Source organism: Candoia aspera, chromosome 2 (genome assembly GCF_035149785.1).
Source record: "Candoia aspera isolate rCanAsp1 chromosome 2, rCanAsp1.hap2, whole genome shotgun sequence".
Lineage (NCBI taxonomy): Eukaryota > Metazoa > Chordata > Lepidosauria > Squamata > Boidae > Candoia > Candoia aspera.
In genome coordinates this window covers 252,636,546-252,663,147 of record NC_086154.1, presented here as the reverse complement: position 1 = coordinate 252,663,147, position 26,602 = coordinate 252,636,546, and the positions used below count along the sequence as shown (strand labels likewise).

The 26,602-nt window shown below is 42.3% G+C and overlaps 1 protein-coding gene across 1 annotated transcript in view; it reads right to left on the bottom strand.

The window, feature by feature from the left end:
* CCDC68 (coiled-coil domain containing 68) overlaps positions 1–22,902 on the bottom strand; it is a 36,863-nt gene extending 13,961 nt beyond the window's left edge. Inside the window, exons 1-5 of the mRNA XM_063295812.1 lie at positions 22,780–22,902; positions 10,132–10,274; positions 8,985–9,071; positions 1,677–1,814; positions 838–963 (exon numbers count right to left, since the gene is read on the bottom strand). Coding sequence (XP_063151882.1) covers positions 838–963; positions 1,677–1,814; positions 8,985–9,071; positions 10,132–10,254 — 474 coding nt within the window. The 5' untranslated portion in view covers positions 10,255–10,274; positions 22,780–22,902. The remainder of the gene's footprint in view (positions 1–837; positions 964–1,676; positions 1,815–8,984; positions 9,072–10,131; positions 10,275–22,779) is intronic.
* Positions 22,903–26,602: the final 3,700 nt, after the last annotated feature.

Below are 26,602 nucleotides of genomic sequence, written 5' to 3'. Positions count from 1 at the left end.
CCCCAACACTTTCTATCTCATTTCTGTGGGATTTGTTTGATGTGAATTCCACCTCTCAGTCAGGAGCTTAAGATGACAGACACAGCAATACTTCCTATTTTTCCCCACAGCGACCAGCCTGTTCTATGAGACCAAATAAGAGGTTGCTTGTTGTGTGATGAAGAGAATTAGTGGAAGAAGAGGAGCACTGCATGCTGTAGCCCACAACCTAGGACAAGATGGTGGATACCAACTGTGCTAGGTTGAATGGATCGGTTTATTTCTGATCCCAATTAGTTCCTCACGTCTTCATTCAAAAATCCATTCTGGTTTGTCTCGGTGATAATCTGCATTTTCTAAATCAAAAGCTGTTCAAATTCATATTTAAATATATAGTTTTGAGCATATTTTCTCTGTCTCAAAGTATGAATTGCTGTGTTTTTAAAACAATTGATACATTTCGGTACTTTCTTTAATGTAGATCAGTGGACCTCATGTCAAGATGCAGACTGGCCTGTAAGTCTGCTTGCTTTGAACTGTGGATCAAACAATATTGTAGACTTGTCCTCTCATCCCCAATCATCCTTTCAAAATAGCCAGAAGTTCCTGAAAGACTTTCTGCAGAACTACGCTTTGCATGTAACCCCAGCAACTGCCTAGACTAGTCCCTGCAGTTTTCATGGCATGATTTCAGAAGTGGTTTGCCCTGGCCTTCTTCTTCCTAGGGCTGAGAGAGAGGGACTGGCCCACGGCCACCAGATGGCTTCATTCCAAAGACAGGACTAGACCTCACCAGCTCCTGATTTTTAGCCTGGTGCCTTAACCACTACACCAAACTGGCTCTCTTACGTTTCATACCTTCATTATATTTATGGATCCTTCTTGTCTTTTCTTGAGGTCTTCAGAGCGTTTCTTGTAATTCTCCTGGAGCTTCTGGGAGCCGTGTTTCACAGACTCAGCACCTGCTGCCCTTGAAGCTTCAAGCTGAAAGGGACCCAATGCAAATAGACAGATGGTTTAAATGTTTTGAGGAGAGACAACTGTTTCTCTTTTTCAAAAAAGTGTCACATGCCATATAAACCTAAGGATCAGTAAGTTCTCAGTATGAATTATTGTAATGTAAATGCAGGGGGCACTGATTTGAAAGATTACGATCAGACATGTTGAGAAAAATGCCAAGGCCCATCTTAATCCAGCAATTAGTAATAGTATCTTTATTATAGTCCAAAACCCATTTTTGGTAAGCATCTTGTGGGAACAGGGTCAGTGCCCGCTTCTTTAAAATGCAGGGGAAGTTTCTGATAGGGAGGAACATTCATTCATGCAACGTTCTCCCCTGCCCCCCTCAGTTGCAGAATTTGGCTGTGAATTTTATACATTTTTTAATGATGCTTTTCGATACGCTTGTTTTTTTATTGTTTTGAACTGTTGTACGGTGTGGTTCTTTTATATTGTTTTTAATTCTCTGTAAGCCACCCAGAGTCATATATACAAGAAGGGTGGCTCTATAAATTGGAATAATAAACAAAATAAAATAATAAAAGCAGTTTTATCAGTTCAACTGTTTGCACGCTTTGGATTACTTTCAGAACCAACAAGGAATCAAATACTTCACAAAAGTAATTTGAAATACAAATGGATCTGCTGTGCTAAGGACACCAGGGTACTTTTTTAAAATTCCAGAAATGTAAGCACACCTTGATCTTTAACCTTTCATTCTCTTTGTTCACCCATAATAGTTTTTCTTCTGACTCTTTCATCTTTTTTAACATCTCCTCAGAGTTGGAAGAGAGCCTCTCTTCATCAGGGACCAATCCAGGTTCTGTAGAATGTGCCTAAAATGAAGAAAAGAAACAAGGATGAATCCGTTCTTCCTGCTTCTGCCCATTTCTCTCTTTGTCCCCCCTTTTTTTTTGACTCTGCCTGCCTTTAGTAAATTGATTTCTACAATTTGCGACAACTGAGAGATGTAGTTTGTTATTTGTTCAAACACTTCAATTTTTTAACGTGACTGTGCAATGCTGAAATTTAATAAGGAGTAAATTCTCTTGTGTGCATGGGTAACAAAAATTGCTGTAGAAAATGTGGCAAAATTGCACGCATGCTATTTTTTTTTTATTAATGGAAGAATGGCTAATCCCTAATATACCCATGCCACCCTGAAAACAACACGAGGTCTTTCAGAGCCCTTATTTTCCCCATTTGATTTCCCAGGGTGGAGAAGGAAACAGGATTTTAAGCTATGATGTGTCAGCTTTATTGTGCTTCCCACTTGAAGGGTGTATTTATGTTGGTTAGTCATTGAGAGATTGGGGAAGAGTGACTACAGTGGATGATGAATGCATGGGTTTCTGTTGGGAATGGGAAGAATATCATATATGTCATGGTGCCATCATGCAAATGAAGTAAATTACATAATTCGATAACTTGCATGGTGATGTTACATGATTTCATGGTGGCTTATTCTGAATGCCTGTGGATGAAAGGAAAGCATGACTTTTCAGTAAGTTCATGGATATATAGTCTGGGGGGAATCAATGCTCTGCCCTTGTTTCATGCACATGACATATTTACCACTCCCAGCTTGTACATAACAGCTTCCTACGATCGTAAGTGCGGAGAATTTAGTTCAAGAAATTTAGAGGCCCAGTGGAACGCCAGGTTTGAAGTCTCCTGCCACACAAAGCCTTAGATTAACACTGCAAGTGGGTTCCCGCACAATGAGATGTAGGAGGAAGATAAAACACCCTGCATTAGAGAAAACAGGACTTTGCACCCATAAAATAATTTGGAAACAGAACAATATTCATCATGCAGTAAAAACCCTTCTTAGAAGAATGGCCACAGCAGCCTGATCTTTCTTTTTTTAAAATAATTTTTATTTCAACAGAATTAAAAACAGTACAAATTTTGAATTAAAGAGGAATAAAGAAAGTGACAAAGAAATATAGAAAAAGAAATGAATGGAATGGGATGATTCTGAAGAAGTGGCTTCTGATCTTCTTGACAGCAGTTATAGATATATTTATATTTTACCCTCTCTCTCTAAGGTTACATCATAATTTCCTTCTTTCCATAAGCAGCCCTTTCTAATCTTCAGACCCATAAATCAGAAGTTCATTTTTTCTCTTTTTTCAGCAAAAAGTCCATAAGGGGTTTCTAGTCACTGATAAATGTAGTTATTGATCTTTCTCTAATCAAACAAGTTAACTTTGCCATCTCTGCTAGTTCTGTCATCTTCACCAACCAATCCTCTGATGTGGGTGTTTCAGAGTCTTTCCATTTTAGTCTCGCAGCAGTAATCCTATATAAAAATAATCTCCTTCCTCCTCTTCCTTTTCTTCTTGAAAACTCTTTTCTAATTGACTGTCCATTCATCCCAGCAAAAAAAGTTCTGGTTTCAGTTGAATGTTGATCTTTAAAAATCTTTGAATCATTATACATATTTGAACCCTAAAATTTCTGGCTTTGTTACAAGTCCATCAGGCATGATAAAATGACCCTTCATGTTGTCCACATTTCCAACATAAATTTGAAGTACCTTTATACATTTGAGACAATTTTTCTGGAGTCATATAACAACAGCACATCATTTTATAGATTTTTCTTTTAAGTTATAACTGTGAGCTCAGCCACCCGCTCTTTAGACCCATGACCCTCCTGGCTTGTTAAAGCAGTCCAGGGGGTGTCATGTGAGTGGGTTCTAGCAGTGGTCAATTCTTCTTTGACTGAGGGGGTTGTTCCTTTGCCTCTTAAAGAGGACTTGGTTCACCCCCTCCTCAAGAAGCCATCGCTGGACCCCACTATACTGGACAATTTTCATCCAGTATCTAACCTCCCCTTTTTGAGGAAGGTGGTTGCGCAGCAGCTTCAGAGGACCTTGGAAGAAGTGGATTATCTGGATCCCTTTCAAATGGGATTCAGACCCAGGTATGGAACAGAAACAGCATTGGTTGTACTTCTGGATGATCTCTGGTGAGGGCAGGATGGGGGTTATGCATCCATCCTTGCCCTACTTGACCCCTCTACGGCTTTCAGTACCATCAACCATGGTATCCTTCTGGATCAGGTCAGGGGATTGGAGGTGGGTGGCACAGTGTTATATTAGCTGGCTTTAAAGTTAACAAATAAAACATCTTCATCTTTTATTTGTTAATTTTAAAGCTGGCTAATACCCCAAAGTCCTTTAGTTTTTCCATTAATATTTCTATTCCTTCCAGAGGCTCTTCAGGTCGTCAGCAAACACCCGTAATTTATAAGTTTCTCTTTGAATCTTCACTCCAGCAATTCTCTCATCTCATCTCATATTTCTATTCAATACTTGTGGTGACAAGGAGCATCCTTGTCTAGTTCCTTGCTGTATCTCACAAGGTTTTGTTAATTCCCCATTCACAATTATCTGTGCCTTTTGTAAATCAGTCTTTCCTATTTGATAAAATTCTCACCAAAATCCATAGCCTCTAAAATTTAAAACAAGGAAGTCCAATTCAAACTGTCAAAGGCATTTTCTGCATCAAGAAAAACCAATGCTGCTTGTTTTTCATTATGTTCTTCCAAGTATTCCAAATATCCAATACATTTCTAATATTGTCCCTCAGCTGTCTTTTAGGTAAAAACCCACACTGATCTTTATGAATAAAGTCCTGTAAAACCATCTTCATTCTCTCAGCTAAAACCACTGTAAATAACTTAGAATCATTACTTAGTAATGATATTGGGCGATGTTTTGGTGAGGTCAAATCTTGACTTTCTTTAGGTATTAATGCTATATTGGTCTCTGTCCAACTGTCCGTTAACTTTCCAGTCTGTAAAACACAATCCATCATGTGTTGCAATAGTTGTAGTAGTTCATCTTCAAAATGTTTACAGGAAGAAGTTGGTAAACCTTCTAGTCCAGGTGCTTTTCCTATAGCAGTCTGATCTTCCCACTGGCTAACATGAAGCTGTCTTAGTCAATGGGTAGACTAGTCTGCTCAAAAGCCCTGCCACCACAATCTACCCACTGGCTAACATGTCCTTCTCAAGGGTGGAATGGTGGAGGTAGGCAGCCTCTTTGCTTTCACCCCTTAGACTCCTCACCTGTAACTCACTTCTGCCCGCTGCTCTGCTTGGAGGGCCTCAACTCTTCTTGGGCCCAATGCCGCTGCATACTCTGTGGCCTCCTCAATCCAGACAAGAGTGACTGGTAGACAGATGTCACTGGAGAATAATTAGGGTGAATTTTTGATGCCAAAGGTTCCACTTGTACCTTCATCCATGAACTGGACCCAGGGGAATTTAAACTTCTAGCAAAAATGTGTTTTTTACCTCTCAACCCACGCAGTAAAAGTCCATGTTCTATTTGCTCAGCTCCCCAGAGTTTCATATTTTAAAGCATTAGCACAACAGACCTGATAAATAACAGCTCCAATTCCCTTAGGGCAACCTTCTCTGCCTACAAGATTAATTAGCACTTGGAAGAGGGCATCAGGCAGCAAAGCCATTCTGCCAAGGTTTGCAGATCAGGGGCATTAGATGTATAAAAACCAAGAATGCCTTAACATTGAACTCGTAAGAGCCTGTTACTTCTGCTTAAAGTGCACCAGGGTTATAGGACAAATTGTGAATCTTGCTATTTTATTAGTGTGACAAAATGTGCAACACTTGAGTTATGGAGTAACGTAGCCCCCTTAGGTGCTGCTTCTTAAAATGTACAAGGGCAGGTTGAGTTGGCTAAAACTGGAGAATCAAAAAGTAGGAATCAGCAAATCGCACTCTACTCCATGGAGAAGGCCAAGTGGCCATCCTATTGCATTACTGAGAGTCAGTCTGGTGTAGTAGTTAAGACACTAGCCTAGAAACCAAGACACCATGAGTTCTAGTTCTGCCTTCGACATGAAACCAGGTGGGTGATCTTGGGCCAGTCCTTCTCTCTCACTCAGCCCTAGGAAGAAGGAAATGGCAAGCCACTTCCAAAAATCTTGCCAAGAGAACTGCAGGAACTAGTCCAGGCAATTGCCAGGAGTTAACACTGAAAATGTTGTTGTTGTTGTCCTTTACATATAGTCTACAGGATGATTCTGACTGGATTTGGTACTTTCAACCATTGGATCCTTCCCAGGGATCTAGAACAGATAAAATTACCATTGAACTATTTTGCCATTCCAACTAATGTGAATTTTGGAACTGATGTGTCAAGATTCTGTCCATTCCTATCATGTGCCAAGTAGTTTTTCAGATCTTTTGGTATGGCATCAAGGACATGAACCACAATTAGCACCATTGCTTTCTTTTTCCACATTCACAAAATCATTATTTGAAGGTCTTTAAAATTCCCTATTTTTTCTAGTTCTTTCTCACTGAGCGAATTCCTGAAATTTCAATTATCTGTACTTGTTTCTCTGTAGCTACAATTATGTCTGGCTTAGTGTGGGCTAGATGATGATGATGATGATGATGATGATGATGATGACGACTTGCAGTCAATGATCAGTCAATGTGAAAAAAGGAAATACAAAGACACTATACAGGCACTATGATCAAGATACGCAACTTATTATGAAACTACTGTAGAAGATGTGAGGACCAAATGGGCTTCTTATAATACATAGCAAAGTCCTAAAGTCAAATCGTTAATATTGTCATAAAGCAAAATAAAATATTGCTTATAAATGGAAACACAAAAAAGCATATTTTCAGACATGGCCAAAATATCGGTCGCCCTCCACTTTTGCCCCAAGAATCCCAATTTGGCATGAAATAAGTTGAAACTGACACAAGCACCCACCATTCTTTATTCCATTGTCCATAGAGCAGACACTTTGCTTTTGACGTATGATTTAACATATTCTTGTAAGCAATAAAAACAAATAAAAATGGCATGGACATAATTATTGGCACCCCTTAGAAGTTAAAAACATTACTGGGTTTTGGTGATCTCTCAAGCAGACTATTTAATTAGTATCATAGGGGTCTTTAATTTCATAATCAGTCACTCAGCCTATCTGAATGGAGAAAAGTACACACTCGGGTGTTTTGTATCATTGTGTGCAGCGCAAGGAACATGGACAAAAGGAAGAAAAGCAGAGAGTTGTCTGAGGAAAGGAAGAAGGTAGTAGCCAGCAGGGTAAAGGTAAAGGTAAAGGGCTACCCTTGAAGGGTATCTGGAAGCTTCAGCTGGTCCAGAATGCGGCCATGCAGGTAGTTATTGGTGCCTCTAGATCGGCACATGTGACACCATTGCTGCGCGAGCTGCACTGGGTGCCGGTCTGCTTCTGGGTCCAATTCAAGGTGTTGGTTATCACCTTTAAAGCCATACATGGCACGGGGCCAGGCTACCTGAGGGACCGCCTCTTCCCTGTTACATCGTCCTGTCCCACCTGGTCATGCAGAGAGGGCATGCTGCGGACCCCGTCGGCAAGGGAATTCCATCTAGCGGGGTCCAGGAGGCAGGCCTTCTCTGCAGTGGCACCCACCCTTTGGAACATTCTGCCCCTGGAGGTGAGGCAGGCCCCTTCACTCCTGGCCTTCCAGAAGAATTTGAACACCTGGTTCTGCCGCCTTGTTTGGGATGGGAAGGGCAACAGCTCTTCCTGGGGGTGGCTGTCCTAACAACCAGGAAACACACTGAGACAAGGAACTGGTCTCTAATATTTATTGCTAGTACTTAACAGGAATCCTAACAAACTGAAGAAGCGTGGGAAAACCCAGACATATAACCCCCAAGGGTTAAGGCGGTCCCGATCTGTGTCTCTTTGAATGGCTGAACAATTAATCAGTGCTACGCATGCGCTTGACAGTCTGGATGGGAGCCCCCTGCTCGCCATCCTTACTCATGACAGTGGCTGGCACCGTAGTGTCCTCCCCATTGAATGAGAGCTTTTCGCCACAAGGATCTTATATTTATCTATTTATACTGATGGTCTGTATTGTAACTTAGGTTTTATGGTTTTAATGTTTATTTTGTTGTAAACCACCCAGAGTCCCCCTTTGGGGGAGATGCACGGTGACAGAAATTTGAAAGAAAGAAAGAAAGAAAGAAAGAAAGAAAGAAAGAAAGAAAGAAAGAAAGAAAGAAAGAAAGAAAGAAAGAAAGAAAGAAAGAAAGAAAGAAAGAAAGAAAGAAAGAAAGAAAGGCAGGCAGGCTACGAAACCATTGCCAAAGAGCTTCATGCTCCTCTGACCACGGCTGCTAATATTATCAAGAAGTATAAGGTCCATGGGAACATAGCCAATGTCCCTGGATGTGGCTGCAAGAGGAAACGTGACCCCAGATTCAACAGAAGGAGAGTTTGAATGGTGGAGAAAGAACCAAGGAAAACTTCAAAACAGATCCTGACTGACCTCCAAGATCAAAGTATAACAATATCAAGTTACACTGTCTGTCATTATCTGACTGAAAGTGGCCTCCATGGTAGAAGACTCAGGAAGATCCCATTTCTGAAAGACAGGCACAAAAAAACCAGACCGAAGTTTGCTAAAAGGCATGTTGTCAAGCCGCGGTCCTTCTGGGAGAACATCCTTTGGGCAGATGAGACAAAATTAAGAGCTTTTTGGTAAGTCACAGCAGCTCTATTTTCATTTGTTTTATTATTTACAAGAATATGTTGTCATACATCCAAAGCAAAGTGTCTACTCTACAGAATAAAGAATGGTGGATGTCATTTACTTGTGTCAGTTTCAACTTATTTCATGACAAACTGAGATTCTTGGGGAAAAGGTGGAGAGTGACCAATACTTTTGGCTGCATCTGTATATAATCCAAAATGAATAAACTTATCTTTGGTCATTTCAAAGGAGACAAAAATAGGAGAAATCTAAAGGTTATCATAGATTTGGTAAGCATCCTAGTATGCTGGGATTGGTCTGATGAACATAATTTGGCTACTGAGTGGCTAACGTTGGTCTGACGGTCACCAATCCTATTGTGCAGAACAAATGTATGTTACTCATTGCAAATTCTGCCATTCTATTGTGCAGAATGGATCTATCTTATTGGTCATTACAACACAGAAAATCTTTCATACCTTTGAATCCAGCATGCCATTTGCAATCCTATGGTTGCATTCCTTTTTGTATAAAAGAGGCTGAACTTTTGCTAGAGTGGATCGAATCTACAGAAAAAAAGCAAACTCAAAAAAACTTACGGTTTTTAAGGGGAAGATATCTGATGTAAAGATAGTACCAAGAAGCGATTTTAATGTTTATAAATAATGTACTCACCCGTGAGGTACAATGGGAAGGAATACAGAACTTAATTTTTTAAAAATGTTTTTCATAATTATTTTTATTTTTTATAAGATCATGTGCATGCATTTTAGATAATGGTAAATAGTGGTGACACCAATGTAAATATTAATGTTTTGAGTTTTGTAGTGATTCACAATTATTTCTCAAGATGATGTAATGAATTTAGTTTTAAATATTCAATTACGTAATCAATGAAATAACATTTTAAATTTTATGACAATTGTAAATTCTCTCTTTATTTACTGATGTTTTATTTTCCATCCACTATGTCCTTTTCTCTCTTCTTTTTCCTTTTCTGTAGTCATTCATTTTATTCTTTAAATGTTTTTAAAAAATAAAATTAAACAAATAGAACTGGGAGGTCTCAATCTTTTGCTCACCACAGGAACCCAAATTTAAATATCCATGACAAATGGCTATCTGGGCTCAGTTTGAAGAGATCCAGCAATGACCTGTCCTAGAAAATAGTTCCACTGTCAATTGTCTATTGTTTTTTCTAATATTCAACTAGGATCTGCCTTCCTGTAACTTCAAATAATTATTTTGTATCCTGCATTCTGTGATGAAGAAGAAGAAGATCTTCATGTCTCCCACTCAGTGTTTTCTTCTCAAGGCTGAACCTATCCAACATATTTCTTCTTGGTAGGACTTGATTTCCAGACTCCTAATCATTCTTGATCTAGACACAGTATGCAAGCTGGTGTGTCTGTGTGTGTGTCTGTACACACACACACACACACACACACATCTCAGTTACAGTTCATGTGTTTTACCAAGGCACAGTGCTTAGCCCTGACAATTAAAAGGATGTTAAATAACTGAAATAACTTTCCTTGAGATCTTGGACTGTCCAACCCAGTCATTTAGGTGAACTGCACAGACCAGTGGTCTGGTTCTGTTACGCGTTCATACAAAAATCCATACCTTTTTAATATATTCTGTTTCTTCAGTAATCTCAGACAAGGTAAATCCGCGTAAGTAGAAATCCTCTACTTTCTCTGTGTCCTCTCTCAGAAGATGCTGTGTCACCACTAGGGCAGTAGACATTATCGAGGTTTGGTGATAATCTGTATCAAAAGACCACTGATGAATAAAACTTCCACACATGACAAAGGCTCGGTAGACCTAATAAGCAAACCCTGATAAAATGTGTGATGCAACAGAAGGACAGACTGCTCCAAAGCATAATATGGTAAAAGTAAGTAAACAGATAGACTCTCTGAACTAGTAAGGAAATTAGTAGTTTCCTTACTAGTTCAGAGGGTATATCTGTTTACTCACTTTCCCAGTTTACTCACTTTCCCAGTTGGACTCCCAAGCCCTTTAGTTGATTTATCCTGTAAAAAGTTTAAAGGTTTAGGAAAGGAGTGAACAATATATGACCTTACAGATATTTCTGAGCTATTCTAACATTCCCGCCTTATTGCTGACCATTGGATGGGAGATGGCGTTCAAGGGCATGTATCACCCATCGATGGTTTAGGCCCATGATAGACCTAAAATAGTAACCTCTTCCTTTTGTTTTCCTGTTGTGTTTCAGAGTTAAGTACAAGCATCCTCTTCAGTTTATTAACTTAGAGGGCCAGTCCCACTATTAGGCTGAGTGAGATGACCTCCCAAAGAGACCAATTCTGGGAGGAAGGGAAGCATTGGTGAACCATTTACTTCTGCTGAAGACAGAGTTGGCTAAAGCACATGGTCTGTATGAGGCGTCCCATCAGATTCAGCTGCCAATCCAGTCAGCTACTGCATGCTGACCAGAGAAATGTCCCAGGTTTTTGTCAGTGACCAGAGAAAGGTCCCAGCAGAACTTTGCACCAGTCATCTGGCACCATGTTCTAAATTAGAATTGCAAACACATATTGGCAGCTGGACTGAAATAAAAGATGCCCTAAGGTTCAGTTCATGACATGGAACCATTTTTACTGTAAAATCTAGCTGAAGTGAACTCAGCAGGGACCTCGCCATCTATTATACAGTCTGGGGGCACAGAGAGCAATTTATTTCACCAATGTATCTGAAAACAACATAGATGTGAAACCTGATCGTGTCACAAAAGCTAACAAAGCCTTCTGCTTCCAGCATTTAAATGCACATTTTAAAGACAACATTATTAAACATTTATATTTAAAAAATGAGGATGTCACTTGTGGACAGAATTAACATCAGCAATGTTCTCTGACACCCAGATGGCATATTCCAAGGATTGTAAATGTTTTTAAAATGCTTCAGTGCAAATTACTATTATTTAATGTTGCAGCTCAGCTACCTGGGATCATTTAGTCTGGGGACACTCCGCTTTTTGGTTACCAGCAGCGCAATCAGATGGTGGATGCAACATGCAGTTTGCTTGGCAACAATCCTGAGGAAGTGTACAGAGTCCTTGGGGAGATAAACTCTGCCACTTGTGGGCTAGATCCCCACCACACCTGGCTTGTAGTGCTGGGAGGGGCTGCAGGCTAGTGCTGGATTGTTGTGAACGTCTCACTGTGGGAGGGGAAGATGTCTTTGAAAAGGAATTAAGGAGCTGAGCTGGACCTAGATGTACTGAATAATGTCACCCAGTGTCTAATATTCCCATTTTACGGAAGGCTCTTGAGAAGGGGGTAGGATGAAAACTACAAAGGGCTCTGGAAGAAATAGATAACCTGGATTGTTTTTGGTCAAGGTTCAGGCCAAGGCATGGGACAGGAACCACAATGGTTGCTGTCATCAGTGACCTACATCAGAGCTTATGGGGGGTGGGACATGAGTAGTCCTGCTGGATCTTTTGGTGGCCTTATCACCATCCTTATCCTTCTGGACTGCCTACAAGGGTTGGAAATTGGGGGCACCATTCTGTGTAGTTGTAACAGAGTGAGTGGCCAACTTTGGTCAGTGTGTGGTGGGGAGGAGATGTCAAGCCCTCAAGCCCTCCAGTATGCAGTGCCACAGGAGTTGACTTTCTCCCCTATCTTATTTAACAAGTATATGAAGCTGTTGGGGAGATCATCCAATGGTTTGGGGTTTTGAACCCTCAGTATGCAGAATACCAGCAATACATCTCTAGTGCAGACTGAGAGTTGTCTTGACCCAGGTTCTGGAGGCTGCAAGGATCTGGACGGGGAGAAAAAGGTTGAGATTTAACCCTGGCAAGGTGAGGTGGCTCCTGATTCAGAACCTGACTAAACCAGGGACAGTTCCAACTTTAGCTCAAGATGGAGTTCTGCTCCCCTCTAATGAACTGAGTTACAATCTGAGGGTTCTACTGGACTCTCAGCTTGCAGACAACCTGTTTGGGACTTGTCCTAGAACAGGAAGCACTGAAAACAGTCACTCAACCATTGTCTTCTTGTGTATGGAATGCTGTAATTTGCTTTACATGGGACCACCCTTGAAGACCATCCAGAAGCTTGATATTGAAAAATATAGCGACTCAGATACTAACAGGAACAAGCCATTACTGCTATATAATACTAGTACTATAGGAACTGTACCAGTGTAGGTAAGTTATGGCAATATCTAGAAAGTCCTACATAGTCTGGAGCCTGATTATCTGCAAGAGCGCTTACTCCAAAGAATCATCCCCCCTTTGGCACAAGGTCCCCATCTCACGTAGGTGAGACAGGAGGGTTCTAGAAAGCAAGAAATCTCTGCGGTAGCTTCCTTTCTACAGAATGACTTACACCAGAAATAAGGTCTACACTCTTACTCTCGATTTTCATGAATCTTTTAAAAAAGGCATTTGGCGAGTGAGAAAGGGGTAAAGGCATCTCTATGACAGATGTTGAAGTATTGTGGCGACAATTATTGTAATCTGTTTTTATTGTACCAATAGATGGAATATTATTGTTATTGTGCTGATGGTTTTATTAGTTTCTGGCTTGTGTACCATGAGAGTCACATGATTGAAGTGTGATGATTGATCCCCAGGAAGCATTCATCTCCTTGGGATAATTTCATCCAGAGGAAAATTCTGGTGTCCTCACTTCATGATTTATTATTGTCAAGTTTATGCTTTGATTTTGTGTTTGTACAAACTCTCAACAATTCTTTTGAAAAGTTAAAAACATAATGTAACAATGAAATCACTGCACTTAAAATTAATAAATAAATAAATAAAATCAGTCGTGTTAAAATAATTAACAGTTAAAAGCTTGGCCAAAACAATCCATTTCTGCTGTTTTCCTAAAAACTGGGAGATGAAAAACATCTTAAAGCTTTCAACAGCCATCACTTATTTTGGCCCTGATCATCTGATCTGTGTTTGTTCATTCCAGGACTGAACAGTCAGCATCAGGATACACCCTCTGGTTATTAGACCTAATCTATGATTTTGTGTTCCATCTAATGCAGATGTCACAAATAAACCTTCTGTTGCTGCTCTCGTTAGTTGGAAAAATGACTCCCCTACTTGACTTCATAAAATGTTCTTGGATTTTTTTGGTATCTTTTTTCCCCCTAGCTTTAGCAGGGACAAGGCTTATCACTCTACACTGATGATTGCAGTTGCCAAAACCAGAATGCCTGAGTCGCACCCAACTTTTCTTGCAAATGACTTTAAGACATTAAGAAGTTAAGGATCACCACCTGCCTTCTACATTTCATCTCCCTATGACCTAAACCAAATTAACAAAAATCACATTTAAAATAGCATCTTATGCAGGTGGTGAAGGTATGTGTTAGTGAATGCCAGAGGTCCTCTACCTTGTTGGTCAATGTACACATCTGGAAGGGAAGCAGCATGCTAGAGACTCTCTCCAAACTGCTTGTCATGGTGAGTGCTGCTACAGGCAACATGGCTAATTACCTTTTTTTTCTTTTTTCAGTAGAAGACAAACAGCCAAGGTGCTCCACACCATCCTCTCTTGCCTCCTAAGCAGAAGTTACCACTCAGGCTTAATTCTTCCCCTCTGGCCAGGCTGGGATCACTTTGAAACAAAGTGCTATAGCCACTAATTTACTTGCTAACAACGTCCCGGATCTATGCAAGGCCTAAAGGCAAATACAGATTCAGTTTGAGACTAGTGTTTTGCTTCTTAGCATACTATCTTCCCTTTTTGTGGTGATTAAAAGAATCCAAACAAAATCAAATAACGTGGGAAGAGTTGTCCCATCAACATCATACTGGAATGCTGAGTTTCTGTCATAATGCATTTCCTCCAAAATAGAATGGTTTTAAAATAAAAACACACAGTATCTGGAGTACTCAGTGTCTTTCTGGCCATTTCAAGGAACAAAAGGCAAAGGTAACAAAAATTAACAAGGCTGTGACATAATTCCTTTCGCCGGGAATTATTTTCTTTGGGAAGGAAGTATGTTTCTTGCAATCTACTATCTAATAGTACCTACAGCTACAGTGCTGTTGTTCTGAAAGGAACCCCCAATACCGAAGGAGAAAACAGTAGCCTTTACATCAGTTAGTATCACTCTGAGCTTTGCAAAACTAGGCTTGGGAGATGTGTAAGGAATTGGTGCCCATGGGCATCAAAGTGTCTCCTGGTCCCTCCCTCCCTGGGAGGCTGTCAGGCTCCCTGACTTAATTACTTTAACAGCTTTTAAAAATTTATTTTTAATACAGGTAATCGCTTAACAACCATTCATTTAGTGACGGTTCAGACTTATGACAGTGCTGGAAAAACCGACTTATGACCGGTCCTCACACAACTGTTGCAGTGTCCCCATGGTCACGAGATCACGATTTCAGCACTTGGCAACTGGTTCACATTTATGACAACGTCCCGTGGTCACATGATCACCCCTTTTCAACCTTCTCAGCCAGCTTCCGGCAAGCAAAATCAGTGGGGAACTGTGTGATCTGCTTATCAACCATGTGGTTTGCTTAATGCCCATGGTGATTCACTTTACGACCACCACAAAAAAGGTTGTAAAATTGGGTTGGATTCACTTAATGACTGCTTTGCTTAGCAACTGAAATTCTGGTTCCAATTGTGGTTGTTAAGCAAGGACTACCTGTAGAATGAAAAGATGGTACGCTACAGCGCAAAGCGCCAGCTTCAACAGCATCTGAATTTCAGTGAAATCTAGGCTCCATATACACACCACTAACATGAGTATTACATTAAAATTAGATGATTAATGCAAGCCAATACTTCATTCAGAAATTTCCCCACTTGGCAATCTTTAACTGGGATGGCAGAGAATATCCAAGAGGGCCTCACCAGTGTATCTTCTAGGAAACAGGGCAGCACATGATTCAGAAGTCCTTTTGATCTCATGTAAACACCACACCTCTCTGCAATTCATTACAGCACACATCTTTTTCCAGGCTCTCACATGAGCCTGTGGGGGAAAAAGATGCTGCTGCTTTAAGGGCGGCACTCAAGATTACCTTCATTAAAGCTTCTTTTTTCAGGCCCACATGGAAGCCTGAAAAAAACGAATAAAGTGTGTCCTTTAATGAATAGTGAAGGGGTGTTTCATTTCAGCAAGCTTAGAATTAATTTTCAAGTGTGCACAGCTCTGGTAAATAGATATGACTTGACTGTCCGTGAATATCACAATAGCTGTTTTGTGAAATCAAAAGCTTCTCGGTATTTCACATTTCACTAGGCCAAAAAGGTTGGTGACCTATGACTCAAAAAAAAACAAGCCAAACCAAAAGCAGCCTTAGATTAATCAGACTGGTATTGTTAAATGAAATAAAAACTAAAGCGTGTTTTAAAATTGCTTTTTAAAAAGGTTCAGACAAGAACAGCATAAATAAGCATCCTCTTAAGAGCAGTAAAGGTAAAGGTAAAGGTTTCCCTTGACGTAAAGTCCAGTCGAGTCCGACTCTAGGGGGCGGTGCTCATCTCCGTTTCTAAGCCTTGGAGCCGGCGTTGTCCATAGGACACTTCCGGGTCATGTGGCCAGCATGACGACACGGAACGCCGTTACCTTCCCGCCGAAGCGGTACCAATTAATCTACTCACATTTGCATGTTTTCGAACTGCTTGGTGTGCAGGAGCTGGGATTAACAACGGGAGCAGACTTAGGTCAATTCTATGAAGCATCTTCTTACGTGTTTATTTCTCTTACTCTTAACAATTGCCTAATTTCATGCTTTGTAGATATTAATTCTTCTTTATTGTACAGAACTGTGAATGGCTTAATTCAAACCCCCCCAAACCCCCCCCCAACACTTCATTACTCCAGCAAGTGAAGGAAAAAGAATGAAGCTATACCTCCCTTCCTGAAGACAGTGGGTAGTATCATAATGTGATTTATAAATGGTAGCAGGGAATTAGAAATAAATATAATAAAGAAATGAGCATCTCCTCCATCATGGCGGGGTGGGATGGGGGGTGAACCTCATAAAGAAAGACTGATGCATTTGGTATGAGAAGATAAGGAAAAAAGAGCATGGAGGGAATATGATATAAATTATTCCATGCATAAAGAAGAGAGAACTCAGACAACTCAATTTCCAGAAGAGAAGAGGCCATGGGTTACAAGGAAGCAGGGGTCAACTGGACATCAGGAAGAATTTCCTAATATCAACAGCTGTTCAATAATGGAAGAGTCTATTTGAGGAAATGGTGGATTTTCCCAAACTGGAGGAATTTCAACTATGGATGGCCATCTGTGGGGAAGCTGAAACCATGGACAGAGGGGGTAGAACAAATGATTTCCATGGTGTCTTCCAACCCTCACTGCCTACAACTAGATTTTCCATTTCTCTTATGCGGGTTGTGTGGTCTGTAATTAGAGTACTGTATTTTCAGTGACAAAGCAGTAGCCAGCAGCAGACTTTCCATGTGGATAAAATAAAATAAAATAAATTCCCCTCCAACTAAACTAGGTCATTATAAGTCTGCTGGCCAAATATTATCAGAATTTTTGTCAAGGGTTAGCAAATATCCACTCCAACCCTGAATGAAACAATTGTTTAGCAATTTTATTAACTTGGCACGAGCTGTGATGGAAAATATTTTACTATGTCTTTTGAATGTCTGTGGACAGGTTTGGAAACAAAAAATCAGGACTTGCTTTAAGCCAATGCTTGAACAATTTCAAGTGAGGCTACCTATTCAGATTAGGTGAATCCTACCTGTAATAAAATAGCTGAAGAAGCAGTAGGCTGCCAAAAGAAATGATGTCAAAAGAAACCATGTTTGGAATGTGGTAGGCCATATTATTCCTGCCAGATTAAAGGGCCGGCTCTACTGTCAGGCAAAATGAGACGCTGCCTGAAATGGCAACATCTAGGGGGTCAAGAACTGCACCCAAGCACCCTTTTCTCCGTCTCTTAATACCATTGTGAGGCCCTCAGCTGCTAAACAATTACCCAGGTTCATTATATGGTGACCCTGTTTGCTACTTTCTTTGATGGTAGAAATGACAGCATGTGGTTGGATCACAAATGGGGAAGCTACTGGGATTTCCACCCTTATAAATTATATGGTAATTTGTCATGGATGCGTTTAGGCTTTTGAGTGCCACAGTGATGGCTGGTGTTGCTGTAAATCACTCCTGTGAAATAATTTCTGTTATCTAAATAACCCTGATAGAGGGTTGTATTTCAAAATGAGAAATTGCTCCAGAGAGAAGAGACCAAAGTCTTTCAGGGCCACCAGAGGAGGCAAACAATTCAACAGAATGTATCTGCTTCAAAAAGAATCTTTCCCCTGCCCCAGGAACTCAGCTTTGGAGAAGAAATGGATGATTGCAGAAAATACATACTTGGTTCTGCCAGCTCTCTTGTTCTGTCCTAAAAATGATTCCTGTATTTTCTGCTCCTCCTAAGGCTTCTTCATCTATTTCAGCACAGTTGGGTATGCCAATTCTGCTCACACGTCTATGCCATTAAATCTTTAGCAGCTGTGTGTCACCTTTTACAAGGGGCTATTAAGGGCTGAGTCCAGCTTGCCTTTTATAGATTTAGCAACATTTATCCTGAGAAAGCTGGCTTTGCCTCACCCAGAAGAAATGTCCACAGCATATGATCAAAAAAGTCAAGATGGCATCAAAGCTCCACCCTTTTTTAAAATGTGCAATGCACATAAAAATATCAACTGCACCATCATGTCCTCCATCTTGGCTTTTTAACAGATCTATGCTCCAGCTGTTTATGCATCTCTCAAATCCTGAACATTATCGTCTGAGCAGGCATTAGCATCCTGGAATAAACCTAGACTTAGTTTAAGGATAAGTGAGTTTAATTGTTGATTTATGTTTTAATTATACTGATTTTACAGTTACGTTTTCTATGTTGCATTTTTAAATTATTGTAAGCCACCTTGATAGAGGGAGAAAATGTAGAAGCAGTGAAAGACTTTGTATTTCTAGGTGCGAAGATTACTGCAGATGCTGACTGCAGTCAGGAAATCAGAAGACGCTTAATCCTTGGGAGAAGAGCAATGACAAATCTTGATAAAATAGTCAAGAGCAGAGACATCACACTGACAACAAAGGTCCGCATAGTTAAAGCAATGGTGTTCCCTGTAGTAACATATGGCTGCGAGAGCTGGACCATAAGGAAGGCCGAGAGAAGGAAGATCGATGCTTTGGAACTGTGGTGTTGGAGGAAAATTCTGAGAGTGCCTTGGACTGCAAGAAGATCAAACCAGTCCATCCTCCAGGAAATAAAGCCAGACTGCTCACTTGAGGGAGTGATATTAAAGGCAAAACTGAAATACTTTGGCCACCTAATGAGAAGACAGGACACCCTGGAGAAGATGCTGATGCTAGGGAGATTGGAAGGCAAAAGGAAGAGGGGCCGACCAAGGGCAAGATGGATGGATGATATTCTAGAGGTGACGGACTCGTCCCTGGGGGAGCTGGGGGTGTTGACGACCGACAGGAAGCTCTGGCGTGGGCTGGTCCATGAAGTCACGAAGAGTCGGAAGCGACTAAACGAATAAACAACAAAGCCACCTTGAAGAGGTGCAAAGAGAAAGGAAGTACAACACGGTATTAGAGTATTGCCACACACTATTTCCTCAAGCAATGAGAAGTTCCAGGGGTGGTTATACAATCAAAAGAAAAGGTGCCCTGAATCAGATCAAAGGAAGGCCTGGAGCTCACAGGAGACTTATGGCCCTTTGTGATAATTTTGCAGGAATTCAATCTGCAGCTCAGCAGCCAACTAGGAGGGAAAGCAGGAGAAAAACTAGAGAGTCCTAATTTCTAATCCAAGAATATTGTAAAACCTACAATGAACTAGTTAAAAGGAATGTTCCAGGAAATACATCCTCCTTGCCCTACTTGTGGTAGGCAGTGGACTTTGGTCCCAGGGAAAGGTTTTATAAGAATTCAAATATGTTCTTGAAAGCAGAGCCCCAAGCAAGCCAAATTAATTATTTGAAAGTTGGCAGAGTGCCATTCAGCTACATTTTTGTGAGTTTTTATCATCCCTCTGTAGGATGTATTTCTAGAAATATGGGAATAGGAACACCCTGGGGGAGCTCTTCATTGGCGGTGCTGGCGTTACATGGATATGGGCAGTAACTGTGTGGCAGTGCCCTTAATTTATGTTCTCTCACTTGGGCCACTAGTTTGCACATAGTTCTGGTTAATGTATTTCAGGACACCACTAGAACAAAAAACAAGGCTCTAATGCTGGGAACGGTGGAAGGAACAAGAAGAGGATGACCAGCAGCAAGGTGAATGAGTTCAGTTACAGTGGCAAGGGGTGCACCATGGAAGACCCGAAGGAACACGTTAGGGATAGATCATCACGGAGAAAATCTATCAGCGTGGTTGCTAAGTGTCAGCAATGACTTGATGGCACAAACTCAATAAAAAAAGATCCCATAAGCTTCTATTCACTTCTCACTGGCAAGGAATCCCTAAAATCTCAGGGTTTTGGGGTTTTTTTGCCTCTGTTGGAGATATTGAGGGCTGAACTGAAAACTTTTTGCACACAGTGCCCATGGGCTCTTTCTGAGCCACCAGGGTTCCCCTGCACTTCCTTTCCTTGAGTTGTTTCCACAACCTGTGGGTTCAACAACCAGCATCTAAACGATGAGGAATGCACAGCCGCTTGCTCATAAACTCTACTGCTGCTTGTGCAACAGAATGCTGGACAGCAAAAGCATCAGCAAAAGCTTGCAGCCTTTCAGACGGCACAAGGGCTACATATAAAAAAGGCAAGTTTGGGTCAGAGAGGTGGCATGGATAAAAGAGTAATAAGCTCCATTTGGAAATTAGGGCTGAAGCTTCATAGGGGATACCAAATGGAAAAACTACTCAGCGTTAATACCATTTCTATACTATAAAGGGAAGATCAGGTTAGCATTCTTTTCTGCAGTGCAAAGGAACAATATAGATTTGTATTGGGATGGTGACATATTGCTCAGCCAGGATTCAGGGGGACTGGATAGATAAGGTACTACTTCTTCAATACACCTGCCCATAAGGCTGTGTATATTGAAGATGTGTAGGGTCTGGTAAATTTCTGTGATGGAATACAGCATAGCTCTTTGAAAGAACAGCTATCAGTCTTTTTTTAAATCTGTTCAGTTGTGTCCAATTCTCAGAGACTGCCTGGACAAGTCCCTGCAGTTTTCTTGGCATGGCTTTTCAGAAGCAGTTTGCCATTGCCTGCTTCCTAGGGCTGAGAGAAAGTGACTGGCCCAAGGTCACCCAGCTGGCTTCGTGCCTAAGGCAGGAGTAGAACTCACAGCCTCCTGGTTTCTAGTTTGGTGCCTTAACCACTACACCAACTGGCTCTCATCAGGTCATATTACTTCGCTTGAATTTGGATCCAGGTTTAGCTCCAGAAATTTTCAGTGCTGAGAGGCAATCTCAAGACATCTACAAAATATATTTATTTAGTCCCACCTCCGAAGTGCTTGAGGCAGCTTATGCACAATGACTAACACCACTTAGGAAATTATCCTTAGTCCTAGGCTAATCATCTAACCTAAATGTTCTTCCTTGGCCTGGTGTTCTTCAGATCTGTTCGGAGTACATCTTCCAGAAGTTGTAATGGACCTGGCCCAAACCTGTGAATTTGGAGTTTCAGTCTCAGTGCACCTGGAGGGTACCAAGTTGTGATGGCTGTTCCTTCCCAGCTTTCTGGATAGGAACAAGAAAAAGGAATTTGTCTTTCACGAGTTAGTCAAAGATCCATCTCATCCAAGACTGGCTGGTAGGACATCCACATCTTATGAAATCATTTGCAAAATGTTCAATGGGTCTGATATCCAGGTAAGTGAGGGCGCAAGGCTGCAGTCTAAGCCTCTTTAGGATGGATGTACCAGGACCAAATAGAGATCACTTCCCCACAAGTCCTTTGGGACAGTTCAGACTCATTCTCAAAATGTCACCTGTGTCCAGGAGCTGAGATGGTCCATTGCTGACAGCTTTACTATGATATATACAAAATCCTAGCAACTGAACCCTTTTTTCTCAAAGAACAGTTCCTGGGCAGTCCATTCCCCCATTAATAGAAATTATCAGTTCACCTTGCTAATAATGTTCTTTCTTCCCACCAGTGGATGGAAGGGAAGGCACTTGGAGATCATCATGCTATGTTTTTAAGAGTTTCAGAACTAGAGACAGTTGCTGGAAACAACTGTGGAATTCCACAGCCTTCCACACTGGGCTTTCAAAAACTGTAAAAAAAGAAGTGCCACTAAAAACTGGGGCTTGGCTGCCAAGTATACAAGGACAAAGAGTGCTTGTGCCTTTGAGTGAATGCTGATTCCTGGTGACTGCCTGGACAAGACCCTGCAGTTTTCTTGGCAAGATTTGGCAGTAGTTTGCCTTTGCCTCCTTCCTAGGGCAGAGAGAGAGGGACTGACCCAAGGTCACCTTTTTCTCTCTCATGTGCCTGAAATTGGATGGAAAAGTAGCAGCAGCTGGCTGACTTTGCCTAGAATTGGAGGTTAAACAGCGACAAGGTACTTAGCCCTTGGATGGGAGACCACCAGGGAATTTCAGAGCTGTAGGCTAGAAGAGGAAGTCCAAAGGACATCCTGGAATAAAGCAGATGGAAAACTCCTTTACAGTTGACAAGAAAGCAGTATGGTCTGTGTAGTCCCTAGGACGGAGCTAATCTTAACACCAGCCCACCCACCCACACACGCACACACCCACACACAATGTTAGCCTATGGCCCTCATGGAGCAGAGTACATTTCTTTCCAGATTAAGTACAGGAAGCCAAAGACAGATTTCCTACAGATTTTAGCTGCCCCTCCTGGCACTCTCCCCTTCCTCAGAGGAGCCCAACAGCACTGAGGTTGGAATGGATCCACCCAACCGTCCCGAGCCGAGGGTGCCCGGGCGTGCCCTGCCCAGCGCCGGGCTCCGGTTCGCCCCTTGACGCCCGGGCTTCCCTCTCGTCTCCGGCCCCATGACAAGGTGCCGCGCGCCGCCGTCCCCGGCGAATCCCCGCCGGCGAGCCGAGCGCCAGGAGCTTTCGCCTTCTCTCCCTACCTTGCCGGGCTGTTGCTGGGGGGGAAGCACGTCAGGAAAAGACGGGTACAAAGCAGCCAGCGGGGAAACGCGTCCACCCCTAGTCTGGGTCCCGCCGGGAGAGGCTGCCTTCCAAAGGGGGAAGACGCGGGAAGCCTGAACGCGACCCAGCCGCTTTCTCCCCACCGAGCTCCGCCTGGCGGGATTAACTACTCCTCGCCCTTACCCCGGGCGGTCTCTTTGCCGACGGTGCTCCCCGCGACCTCGGCCGCCCCTTCTCCGACTTTTTCTCCCGGGCGCGGAGCCCCCGCCGGATCTTTCCGGCCGGGGCTGGGTGGCTCCTCCCTGCCGCCCGCCCTCCGCAGGACGTCGGGCCTCTTCACTCGCGCGCCGCAGCGGCAGGAGCGTTTTGGGACGGCTGGCGGGAGGAATTGGCCCAGCGCTGAATTCACACGTGGAACGAGAAAGGCGTGTTCGGAGATTTGCTCTCTGGAACGGGGCGGGGCTGCGAGCGGTCCGACGTTAACTTGTAAAAGAAACACAGTTGCCAGTTCCTGGCACAGTTCCTTCCTCCCCTCAACCTGTCAATTCAACAGGTAGGGTTATTTAGAAGTCTGGCTGTGTGCCCGTGGCTTGCCGAATTAAGTCAATTTTCTGGGTTCCCGTGATACATTGGTTGGGTTAATACAATATGCTAAACCCGGTTTAGCAAAATATAATTGCTGTGTTGGCATAACTTGCTAAGAATATGGTTCTGTTCCCACAACAGTCCAACTCCATCTTACTGGGATGGAGCACACTGTGAAGCCCCAGCTGTTGAGCCATAAACTCACCGCATGGCTTGGCTTTGCACAGTATCCTAGCCTAAAATGTGGGTGGCTACTTTGGACTTCAGTAGGGTGAGTAGGAACACAGCCAGCATCCCTAAGTTTCACAAGTGAGCTTTGGGCAAGACAGTTTCCACTCTCAGTTTTAGTTTTAGGAAGATCCGTGTCAAACAGGTGGATGGAGACCAAGTATTTCTCAGACCCCTAGAAAACTCCAGATAATTCTTTTAAGAACTTGTGTGGTTCTAAAGCAGTGTTTCTCAACCTCAGCAACTTTAAGATGGGTGGACTTCAACTCCCAGAATCCCTCAGCCAGCCATGCTGGCTGGGGGATTCTGGGAGTTGAAGTCCACCCATCTTAAAGTTGCTGAGGTTGAGAAACACTGTTCTAGGGTGAGAGGTTTTAATACATGGATACAGGGACTAGAAACTATTGCATAGTAACTGAGATCTGGCTGACTTCACACATCCTGCTAAACCATAATGTGGTTTGCCCGGTTCTGATTTAACTAATGCAGTTTGCAAACCATGTTTTCATAGCTAATGTGTGGGGTGAATCACCTGTATGGCTTGCTCCTCAAACCTTGTTAAACTAAAGCATGGTGCAGTAGGATGGATGAACCCATCCTATTTGTCCTAGAATCTCAACATGGTTTGTACTATCTGGTGCTCTTCAGATGTGTTGGCTGTGTAGTCAGGACAATCTGGAGATGATGAAAGTTGGAGTCCAGTGCAATGGGAGGTGATAGCAGTAGCCAATGTAACCTCCATAGTCTCAGATTAACCTAATCCATTTTACTGAATATGATGTGAGACTTGTTGCATGGGATTTGTTCCCCTGAGTAGATTCAGCAAGCGGCATCTTCCCTGGAAATGCATCTTTGCTGGCATCTTGCTGGTTGGAAGACAGTAACTCCAAAGCGTGTCACCGGTATGCGTAATATTCCCAAGAGCATGAAACACATTGGAAACTCTGTGTAATCTGGGAGGCCACCTAGCAATTCCTTCTCAGCATTGCTCTGATTTCTAGGGGAAGGGATGTGGCCCAAGAAATAACTACAGGAAGAACCCAGGTTTCTTATACTGGTTTCACCTGGGAAGGAGCCATACTGCCACACTGATGCAGGTAAAGTCAGCAGGGAGCCCTCAGTGAAGGGAAGCATTAGCGCAAAAGTTGCTTTATTACAGTCATCTTTCTAAATGAAAATGCAACAAACTGTTACTCATTTATTTATGTATAGTTATTTGATTGATTGATTTATCATATTTATATAGCTGCCCATCTCACGAAAGTGACTCTAGGTGTTGTACAACAGTCCAATTAAAATAGTAAATATAGAAAACAATTGTTACCTAAAGTCACTATAGAATAATTACTAAAAAACATTAAAACAATAAAAACAGAGCTAAAAACAGAAAGGAAATAATAGACGGAGAGATGTTAACTGTGGTGGAACCACCTCACTAGTTTGCCCATCCCCAGGGGTCCCCAAGCCTGGTGGCATAACCAGGTCTTGAGGGACCTCATGTCATGCTCCCAGATCAGACATTCCCAGAACATCTGATCCAGCTTGCATGCATGAATGGAATCAACACTGGTTGAGACTTGTGAGTCAGTAGAAGTGGGAGGGGGGACAAGCCAGGAGTGTGAAAGCATCTTGTTTGGACTATCTCTGGAATCCAAGGTCAGCCGGCAGAGCAGTTGCAGACATCTGCACAGAACTGAATGGACTGGCACAAAAAGGGGGGCTGCATACCGAAGAAGGGGGAGGGGGTTGAGTTCATTGGGCTGTTTAACTAGAGGAAAGTACAGGAACTTCTATTCGCAACTTTTTCTCTGTACTGCACACTACACCCTATTAAAGAGATTTCTACTTGACACTATGAATCGGGTTTAATGGTAACCTCCGAAAGCTCAGGACGGATGAGGCCAACCTCATCTCTGGGGGAAGAAGATTCCATGGTGCGGGTGCCACAGCAGAAAAGGCCTGCCACCTAGGGCCCACCAAATGTAGCTCGCTAGGTGATGGAACCCGCAACATGCCCACTCTGCTGGATCTGGTGGGATGGGCAGATGAAATCGGGGAGAGGTGGTCCCTCAAATAATCCGGTCCCATGCCAGGTAGGGCTTTAAAGGTCAACAGCAGCACCTTGAATTGGACCTGGAAACAGATTGGCAACCCATGCAGCTTGCGAAGCAGACGTATAACATGCGACCTGCCAGAACACACATAACTGCCCGCACCACCGCATTCTGCACCAGCTGAAGTTTTCGGCTACTCTTCAAGGGCAGCCCCATGTAGAGCACACTGCAGTAGTCCAACCAGGAGGTGACCCAGGCATGAGTGACCGTATTAGCCCAATTCCAGTCAACTTTGAGTGCCTCACAGCTTAAAAACAAAACAAAATGGAAGACCCCCCCCAAAAAAACCTCGAAGAGGGCAAATCTGGCCAACAACAAATATATCATGCACCCAACAAGGGGTTCCAACCAGCCTCCCCAAAGCCTTGGAGAAGAATCTGGTTTTAAGGTCTTCCGGAATAGGAGCCACCCTGGTTTCAAGGGGAACCTCATTTCACAGGGCAGATGCCACAACAGAGGAGGCACACTTCCAGGGTCCCGATAGATAGCACAATTTAATTGAAGGAGCCTGAAATGACAGCATAGTGAAAACAAGTAGTAAAAACAAATTACTCTCCTGCACATTAAGTTTAACGGTTTTAATTGGTTTTTTAATAGTTTTAATTTTAGTTGTTTACTTGTAACTATTTATTGTGTTCTGTTTTTTAAGCGTGTGAGCTTCCCAGAGTCATGTATGTGAGATGGGCAGCTGTATAAATTTGAATAAATGAATGAATGAATGAATGAATGAATAAATAAATAAATAAAGGTTTGCAAAAGGCATGCTTTTATATGGGAAGTATTTTTGTCTGTGGCATCCTGTATCTGAACCATCTAAGAATTGTCAGTAATCATAACATGGCTTTGAGTAATAGCAATTATCTGTCATAGGAGCAGGATTTCTACCATTACTACTCACAGTTTCATTAGGTGGGTGGTTGTCGCAAAGCCTTCCAACCAATGAAACTCGTGCATGCAACTATATTCCAAAAGAAAGTTGATTGGTTCAGCTGCTGCCATATTCACAGTCCATTCAGTTTTCAAGTGTGCTTACTAGGTGTTTGCATACTTGTCATATCTTTAAAAAAAACTTCAAAATA